We start from the raw sequence: 10,373 nt of genomic DNA, 5'->3' as shown, positions 1-10,373 counted from the left end.
TAGCAAGAAAGCTCTGTACCTAATCGCTCCAATTCCTATTTGTGCTTCAATGGAATTATACGGGTTTCGTTTTTAAAAAGCAGCGCATTTTCAAATTTTAAATCAGTTTACAGGAATTTCCACGTTTTTTTGTTTAACATCTATAATCGCATAGGATAAATAGTTGATTAAATGCGGAAAAAAATGCAGATTTCGAAACATTGTTTAGGTCTTTTCCATTATAGCCCCCTTTAGATGTCTGAACGAATAACCCGACCCAATTATTGTACATATATTATAATGCTGCGTTATAATTTCATGTGGGCTACAATGAAGAAGATCCCACTTTTACTTCATGTCTGTGAATTGCACATTTATCCTAGCAGGAAAGAGAGTTCGAGCAGGAGTGCGAGTAGGTTCAATAGCTGAACTGCTTATACCTAGGTAGGCTAACTAATTCAATATCCTTCAAACTCTGTCTTTATGTGTGGCATTCGGCCAATTGGAGCATTGTGTACAATGAACATTCCCAAGTCTTCTCATTAAAGTACAAAAACAGGACCACAATAGGATCCGAATAGTTGCAGTGGTCGTTAAGAGAAAATTATAAACATAAATCGACTAATGTCGGAAGAATTGCTCTTGAACGACATGCGAGGCAGTTTAATTCAGGGGCTGTAGCCTAGATCAATTTTTATTTATGGGCGCAAAAACAGTTGCCAACAGCGGGATTCGAACCATGGACTCCCGATCCCTGACCAGAACCGCTGCCCACCCGGCAATCAGTCCCTGCTGGTTGGTTTGCTGCAATTGTTTTTATTTTAGTAACAAGCTTTACTTCGGAGTGATAACAATAGAGATCACTCAAAAATGAAGGACGAAAGCGTGAAAAAGTCACTTGAGAAGTCGAAGAATGTTCTAGAAGATAAGCGCAAAAACGGTCAAGCGAACACTTTCGCAATTTCCTATTCAGGTCCGGTAAATTATTTCACGCTCCCATTTGCTATTTCCAAAAGAGAACGTTCAAAAGAGTATCGGCGATCAACATCATCTTTGATTCACTTTAAATTTAATGATGCCTTCCGCAATGCAGTAACTATGGAGCGCAAAACTTACTCAAATGTTTTGGTATCTGTAGGACAGCTGATTGTGTCTTTGTTGGCCCAATTCGTCACGGCGAAAGGCTTTACATCTCCCCAGTCTTTTCCCAGAGGGAGGAAAGTGATCATCTTGTAGTTCATCAGGTAGCATTCATCGATCACGTATCCACCTGCGCACAATGCAAAACTTAATATACTTTTTCATTGCTATGAACTGTTCCATTTGCGTCTTTGGCGCATTAGAGACGTAGCGACAGGATTAGCTTAGACCGGCTGCTGAGAGTCTTCTCAGCTGTTTTAAAAATACTCACAATTCAGATTAAAACCGTATGTTTCTTAACCAATCACAATTCACAAAAACCAGAGAACTAAAGAATCTCCTAGAAGACCAAACTAATCTACAAAAAACGGTAGCTCATGTTCATCGAATACTAATAAAGAGTTCCGTCTTCAATATCAGTCTTTCTCTCGGAAGATTTTGATACAGAATTGGGATCTTTTCTGTTTGTACCCCCCCCCCCCCGTTACAGAGCATGTAACATTACATAGGAAACCATTATGTGAAAATATGGTACGTGCGTCTGGGGGATGCAAATATGCGCCCACTAAGCTGGGGGGCACAAACGGAAAAGATCCAAGAATTGTAAACTGACACACACACTCACTTGACCTTATCACTCCTTTTCACCTTATTAAAGTGAAGAAGAGTCAGAGTGGGGAATGGGTAAAAGAATACAGTAAAATTAATTGGGAAATCAATCCCATTTGCACAAGTTTCAGCAGCGTGTTGTCTCTAGCCAACAGTTTACATCATGAAGAGCTATCTTGTTAAATCTTGAATGATGGAGGATATTCTAGCATATTCTTCATTTGGTTCCAGTTTATCCATACTCAAATGATTTATACTTGAAGGCATCAACCATCAAGTCATTTACTGCGATAGAATTTTTCCTTCGATCAAAAAATTCAGAAAAAATCAACTAGACCTTTTGCAAATCTCATAAAATTGCTTAATTGCATTGAAAAATTCTGATAATTTTAAATAAATTACACTTGGAGAAAAACTACATTTACAGTGCCACAAATAGAAATTATCCGTGTGCTTCAACTAAGACCATAGCTATACTCCTTTTTTTCCTAGCGGAAACCTGTTCTTTTTCCCGACAGTGTCTGGTTACTCAAAGCTAACAAACCACTTGGTCCAAACTGGTAAAAGCATCAATGGCAAAAAGTATACATACTGATGTTCCCAGTTTTAGGAGGTGATGTCGTATCCACCGTTGCCTGTCGTCTGTTTATGCGCTTTGTCTGTTCACTCTTTGCTACATTGTTGACTGAACGTATAATGTATACGACTGGCTTGTCACCACTCAGTTTAGGTCCAGCATCACGTAATTGCTCATCTGCAAAAAATTAGTTTTTGGCTCAGTGCCACTACCCTAACTTACTACCATAATTCAGTCCTGAACTCAAATACCACTGAAAAATAGTTATTAAAATCCTCAACCCAATCATTGTTCGATGAATAAAATTAAGCTAAATTAAAAGCCCAATGAAACCTGTTATTTATGCGAATAAAACTCAAGACAACGAAAGCAACAAAAAGAGGGAAACATTGAAATATCGGCTATTTTTTTCGTAGAAATACTGCCAAAAAACAGTTAGGTAACAATGAAAACTATTAAACAGGTCTTTTTGTGATTCACTGGAAAACGAAGAAGACCTATCATTAATGAGACTAAGTGACAGGGCAACAAAATTAACAACAAAGGGGCCAAATTCATAATTTCACAGATTAATTTTGAAAATGAAGTTATAAAAGTCAATAGATGCCGATTGTAGAAATTGAATAATTTCTATAAAAAAATAGTCAGAAAAGAAGAAATTGCCAGACGCGAAAAATTCTAATGCAGTTTTCTAATGAAACTGCATTAGAATTCTAATGAAACTGATGTCAAACTCGACAAGGCAGAAGCGGGACAATTTCTTGCATGTTTGCTGTTTCTATAAACTGGAAGTACCTTGAAGGTGAGACCATTTTAATGAACTTGAAACAACTATGATTCAAAATTTTGGTGGAAATATAGCTTCAAAGACAAGCAGTTTCAGATTATAACTTCAACAAGGAGGCTCAATAATGTGCGTTGGCACATAAGGTTCCCACCCCACTCAGCCAGGTTCTGCTCTTGATTGTCTACCAACTGAAGCAGAGATAGACTGCTTTAAACACATGAAAGATCAAAATGAAGACAATCATGTCAAATGATCACAAATTTTAATCTTAATAATTCCTCGAAAAATCAAAATTCAAAACTCTACGCTTGACAGGCGTTTTAGTGATACAACTCACAACTCTACGATAAAAATCGGTCGGCCAAAATTGAATGGACAAAAAAATCTATTTGAGCATATAGTGTCCCAACCACCACTAGAAGTGGGGTCGGAAGAGCAACAATTCGACCCTAAACAAACTAAGAGTTGCGATAGAAATTTGAAAGTTTTAATTGCATTTATGGCATACACCCAACCTGGGCCAAATGATTTAGATGGGATGTAGCCGTCAATCTCTCAAAAGTCTACGAGAAATGGAATCACGGAATCGATAGCAACCAAGTTCACTAACTATGCAAATCTAAGCTTAATATCTCAAACCTTCATTTCACCCTACATTGTTACTGAATGGTACACTGAACCTGTGATCTATGCGTCAATTTATTTAACAAATTGCGCAGAATAGCTTAAAATATCTTATAACGAATGATTGGGTTGAAACGACAAAAACTGTCAAAAGTCAAAATTAAAGCCGACAGCTACAACAACCCCTTCCAACATAACGGACTTTTTGGATAATTAAAACATAGCTGGCAGATTGCCAAAAAATAGCCGCAATAGCTTTGTAGATCTGCAGTCTCAAAAAAAATATAGTAAAAAAGACAGACCAAAAAAACAGTCGTTTCATTGAAGGCTGAGATGTTAAATTTTGATTAATAATCTGTATAAGTTATTGCTGCCTCTATCAGCTGCTCTCAAATAAGCTTAATTTAGAGTGACACACATTCACTTGACCTTATCTCTTTGAATTAAAGTAAAAAAAGTCCATTTCAAAGTCAGGAAGTCATTTTTGAGAGTGAGGTAAGTCATATGTGACCAAAAATTTAATCACGCGAATGAACAAAACATAGCAGGACAAGTCCTGAAAAACAATTCAAAGAATTGAATGAAAAACTCAGACGTACTCTACCTGACCAGCAGATCAACTGAACAATGCCAGCCAGAACACAAACAAAATCATCAAAATATTGAGAAACTAAAAGAATCAAAACTAAACAAAAATATACTCAATGCTAAAACTCTTGAAGCTTTTAAACTTAAGGCAAAATGTTTCCCTTTAAAATACCTATTTCAAAAATATGCTCAAAACCAATTTTTGTTTTGAAATCGGTCCAGTATTATATCTCCAAGAGCTGAAAAAAATTCATTGGCCCTTGAAGATCGACTAACTCGAAATTGAACAAAAAATTTAGAAAAAGAAATCATCAATTGCAAACTATAAGTAAATGTTGCTGAATATCGTGATATAAATATATTCAGAATCAATTCTGTGTCTCTAGAGTCTATCCAGTAAACCAATTCTAAGCTTTAAAAAACTCATTGGAGCATAGATCGATAGGCCAAACTTCAAAAAATAGAAATTCGTTCAACTAAAATGTTGAAGGCCATTGAATTGCCCCCTAGCAACTATTTAACAACATACTATCTAACCCTGGATGAGGTTAACTGGCTACTGAGGCCAGAAAATAAATAAATTACAAATATTTTGAAAAAGCTTGAAAAAATTTGCATATTTTATCAAAAAATTTCTAAAAGTCGAAAGGTTAAATTGTTGAAAACAAATCCATTGAAACAAAAAACCATGCAGTAACTTTTTATCAGAACGTGGAATATGTTTCCTCGCACTTGAGAACGGACGAATATCAAAAAAATTGCAGACCTGATAAAAAATGCTAAAATTCGAGACATTAAAATGTTAAAAACCATTCCATTGTTACTAGAAACTATGCAGTGCCCTATTAACAACCCTCAAAGAAGATGGCCTGGTCCGTGAAGCTAGAAAAACTGCAAAAAATGACAAAAATTTTCAAAAACCTGAAAAAAATGCGAATTTTGTCAAAAAAAAATTGCTAAAATTTGTGATATTCCAAAGTTGAAGCCTATTCAATGGCAGCTAAAAATTTTTCAATAACTTCTTATCCAACCCCTGATGAGATTTTCTGACCCCTGGGACTCAAACAACTTGAATAATGACAATAAATGTTAAAAAAAATGAAAAAAAAATTGCAAGTTTTGTCAAAAAATGCTAAGTCATAATGGCAAAAAGTTGAAAACCATTCTATTACCAAAAGAAACTATGCAGTAGTCTATCATCAAACCCTTAAGCAAACCGTAGAGGGGGTTTCTTGGCACCTAGGTCTAAAAAGAACTCAAAATTTTCAAAAAACCTGAAAGAAATTGCAAAAATTAGTATCATTTTGCGTGTTTGTGTTTGTAATACCAAAACATATAGCTCATAAAGTGGCCATAACAAGCAATTTTGTCTCGCAAAAGGCCTTCATCCACGTTTAAAAACTTCAACCTAAGACTAATCAAAACAAAAAAATCACAAAAAAATGAAAAAATGCCCCATTCTGCACCACTATAAGCACTTGAAGGACTACCAAAACCCACTTTGGGCTTCTAACGAAACTTAATGACCGCTGGGCTTTACCTGTTTATCCAGTTTTGAAAGATCAAAGTCGTTGAAAAATGTGTGAAAACATCTTAAAAAAACACAGCGCACCAATACAATTCAAATTCTTTGAATTGTAAAAAACTCGCTCTATTAAGAGCGAAAAATGACGTCACGCACGCAATTCAGTTAAAATTGCATGAAAGAAGAAACAAAAAGCAGATTTGAAGTCGTTGTGACATCATATGGTCGTAACAAAAATCTTGACGAAAGAAAAAGCATAGCAGGACAAGTCCTGACGTACAATTCAAAGAATTTTCATTGACTAAACAGAAAAATAGACATAGAACGGACTATGAATGGACAGAGAAAACCATTTAGAAAATCCAATCCAAAAAATTGAAAACATACCCGGCAGATTGCCGGAAAATAGCCGCCGTTGATTCCAATAAGCATGATTGGGATTGAAATAACAGAGAAGATATTGAAAAAGATTTTTGTACAAAAACATTTTTTTAAGTCCGATTTATTTTGATGGCATTTCGTAGTTGAACATACTTCTGTTTCTTAGAGAGAGGCTACAGGGGCTACTATCAATAACAATAAGCATTAGAGATGGTAAATAAGACTTATAGGAACGACGTTCAAATAGCGGGCATCTAAAATTGGGCTTTATGGGTTTATCCCGTTTCTTCTGACTTCAATTTTTTATACTGACTCTGTTCATTTTGAATTGCTTTGCTGAGCAACTGCTGTTCAAAATCACTTTTAGCAGAATGAGAGAAGAGATAAACTAGCCTAGAGAAGTCAAAAAGATATCACGCAAAATGTTGAAAAAGCGGCAAAATGAGGGAAAGCGAAACATTTTTTATTCGACGAAGTAAAAAAAATAGGGTCGCTATAATAGCCGGCTGAGAAGATGAGGGCGGCTATTAAAAACAGTAAAAATCACAGTGAAATTGCTGCATGTGAAGAAAAACCACTTATGGTTTTGATAAGCGAGAAAGCGAATTTTTCTTCAAAGACCGTTTTGTCATTCTCCTTTAAAATTGGAGCGAAAAAATTTTTCGCCGCAAAGCAACTCGCTTTTTTGCTCCACTTCCTGTTTCGGCGTGACCAAAATCACTACTCCAATTTGACTTCAAAAATCATGAAAATGTGTGAACAGATCATAAAAAGAAGACAGCACCCCAATACAATTCAAATTCTTTGAATTGTAAAAAACCAAGAGAAGGCCAATAATAGGCTCAGCTATCGCTGTGCGGCTATTAATAAGTGATTGTCTACATGGCCTGGTTGAAATATTATCCCTCATTTGGAAGGAACCCTTGATCAACAAACGACTAATGTCGGACAAATTGCTGTCGAAGGACTGACGAGGACTTAATTCTGTTGGGGTCTGTTTCAGTCAGAGGGGGTTTATTAGCAGGGTAATCGAAAATGATAGGACAACAATTACACGAGATGTTATCTTACCAATCGTCACGTCCTTCCTGTCCCTGAAACATTGACAATTTAAACTTTGGTATGTTATGCTAATAACTGAAATTCGGCGGAAAAAGCCAAACTTACTTTATTGGAATATACTGGGCTCCACACAAGGCTGGGTTTTCGCCTTTGCCTGAATATTCCAGAAGCTTTTCCAACTTAGCTCCCATGAGTGCATTCTGGAAAATTAACGAGTGAATAATTTGAGAAGCGAAAATGATTCAAATATATTATTATTATTGGTTTAAGCACCATTTACAATCTCAACAGTGATGGAAAATCAAAACAAGTTTTGGGTTTTCCCCTGAACAAAAGTTCAGATGGTAATCTATTTCTAACTGACCTTGACAAAACTCCATCCAGGCGAAGTTTCGTCCGCAACCTCTGACAATGACACGTACGATAGCTGAAACAAAATAGGCCACTAAAGTTAGTTCAACATCTTATTTTTCTTGATCTTTTCAACAATCGATTCCCCTCTGTCACCTAGTTCATTCTCTTGGCCCAAAGGAAGCTATTGAGCGACTTCTGTGATAATGTTAAGTTTTATCTCTTGGTGTGACGAGAAGACTGTGACGAGAAGACGGAGAAACAAGTTCAAACTCAAACGTAAAGTAGCCCCTGGATCTTTCTACGAACGGTCCATCAACATGATCAACTTTTTCTATCGTCATGGGATAATTGATGATGACTACTTCAAGATCAACAAGATTGTTGAACATTTTCAATCCATCATCCCATGTTTCAATCCCTGTTTTCGATGCTCATGGTTTGTTTGTTGCAATTGCCCCACTTGTACGAGCTTTGTAAATGTTAAATAGTAGAAATGAATTTCATTGATTTTTAGTTGTTGGCCCTTAATCGGGAATTAAGTCTTTCTCTTTCTCTCTCTCTTTCTCTCTCTCTCTCTCTCTCTCTCTCTCTTTAGTATAAATTTTCCCCCTCCATAACTGAATTGAATGTTATGTAACATAGTAATCAATATTTGGACATCAGCTTACGGTTCTGATAATCTCTGATTGGTAAAAAAAATTGCTCTCAATTACCAGCCCATTTGTAACAGAGGGAAGCGATTGTTGAAAAGACCCCTTTTATTTTAAAGCCAATACAGAACAGTACAGCGCTTCAGTGAAGTTTACCACCTAGAAAACATGTGTTTTAGCACCTAGAAAACATGCTCTTGAAATTTGCATGAAGTTATTTGAGATGTTTAATTATACCAGAGACGTGCATAATATTGTCATGCACTTTCACATTAGACATCAAGTTGAATGGTTTCAGTATTCCGATTTGTTTGATAAGCAAGCAACTTAACTTACATTATCAACATTGAAGACCACAAATTGCGCATTTCCGCACAATGGAGCTAAGATCTTGTTGTTGAAATCTGGATCGCTGAGATCTGTGCCTAAAGCTATCTTGTAGAAGGAGCGAAGATCACTGAAACAACCAAAATACTCAGTATTCAAATGTTACTTTAGTTCATCAACCTCACAATTAAGAAAAGTTACAAGTCACAAAATTTATTGCTGAATAGTCTCATCTAACGCTACAGGATAACTTACTAATAACTAACGCTACAGGATAACTACTTTTGCAAAAAGCTAGGCAATATTGAGGACTCGTCGCTAAGAAAGTCTTTCAAGAAGTCAAGTTCATCGTCTTCTGGCAAATCAATGTTGTGTATAGGGTGATGTTCAGATTGAATAAGAAGGAAACTGTTGTTATTACAATAATCTGTTGCACTTGATTGTGTTGCAGTTCGGTCTGATTGTTGTGTCTCCAACCGTCTTTTAGAATTCGGATTCATTTTCTGTGATTTGTTAAGAGATGATGCTCTATTCCAGATATGCTTACTCTGAGAACTACTTGGTCTCTTTGAGGCATTAGTGACATGACGTTGCACGCATTTAGATCCGCGCGGGCAGAACTTATTAAGCAAGAATTCTTGGCACACTGAAAATCTGTTGGAACGAGCTATGTGGCTATAAGGACAATGTGGCTTAGTGCACTTTCCCTCCAAGAAGTATTTGCACACCTCCGTTTTACGAGAATCTGGTGGCTTTTTACGCACTGTGTAGAATTTCTTGCCACTTATCGAGATGACTGTATCTCTCAAAGTCCTGTTATCTTTCTTAAAAAGGCAAGAGGTTTTTGGGCGGCAAACGAAATTGTTTCTGTTATCCTTTTTAAAACGAGAATTGCTTGCCCAACTTGACATTGCAACTAGAACCAAATACGTACTGAGGAGGACATGCTTGAATGCACGCTTAAATATTGATGAAGACTACTAAACGTCATTAGCTGTAACGAACAACACAGTAAAACTATGGTTACAATTCAATTGAACAACGATCATTTTTATACTCTTTCGAGCACTCAAACGTTAATGAAGTAATAAAAAATTGAAATTCTAATACCTTGAGCTCCACAAAAGTAACGGATGAGCAGAAGCAGCACCCACAAAGATAAGACATAGAGCCACCAATTTCTCCATTCTTCTGAAAAAAGTAAGCATTTACAAAAAAAAAATTTAAACAGAAATACTATTGAAGCACAGGAAAATCTCATTTGACACAAAGTTTCCGCATAAAAAAATTGCTGTGAGGTCGAAATACTTTATACAGCATTCTTTTTTCAATCACTATGTTCTAGCATTATGTTGGGGGTAAAGACTGGTGAAGCCAGATACTCTAGTCCCTTTTTTGTTTAAATATTTAAATTACTCAGAATATAACCCTAAGGTTAGATATCTACACGCTTTAAAATTCATATTTCTTTTTTTCCTGTTATATTAAAGGGGGTTTGCTCTGAAGCCACGAAGGATAATCCAATGGATGAGTAGTGATCGTCCACTATGAGACATCACTTCATCGTATATAATTTAAAAGACAAGGCACTATAGCTCTTTTAGAGCTGCGTCATGAGAAATATAAACATAAACATCACTGTATCGACTGTATCGTATATAATTTTAAGGACAAGGCAATATAACTCTTTTAGAGCTGCGTCAAAAGAATTGAATTTCTATATAGGCTAATTTGTTATGAATCTAGTCTCCCCTCCCGCACAATGGCACT

General features: G+C 36.1%; 1 protein-coding gene across 1 annotated transcript; it reads right to left on the bottom strand.

Moving 5' to 3' along the window:
• Positions 1–1,058: 1,058 nt before the first annotated feature.
• Positions 1,059–9,796, bottom strand: LOC142356225 (uncharacterized). The gene is made up of 7 exons (XM_075408181.1): positions 9,714–9,796; positions 8,613–8,733; positions 7,637–7,699; positions 7,378–7,472; positions 7,282–7,304; positions 2,321–2,482; positions 1,059–1,249 (listed from the first exon to the last, which is right to left on the bottom strand). Exons 1-7 carry the CDS (start codon positions 9,788–9,790, stop codon positions 1,092–1,094), a joined length of 699 nt encoding a protein of 232 aa, XP_075264296.1. The 5' UTR covers positions 9,791–9,796; the 3' UTR covers positions 1,059–1,091.
• Positions 9,797–10,373: the final 577 nt, after the last annotated feature.

The sequence above is a fragment of the Convolutriloba macropyga genome, unplaced genomic scaffold, assembly GCF_964194025.1.
Source record: "Convolutriloba macropyga unplaced genomic scaffold, txConMacr16.3 SCAFFOLD_1606, whole genome shotgun sequence".
Classification (NCBI taxonomy): Eukaryota; Metazoa; Xenacoelomorpha; order Acoela; family Convolutidae; genus Convolutriloba; species Convolutriloba macropyga.
This window is presented reverse-complemented; position numbering and strand designations above follow the sequence as displayed.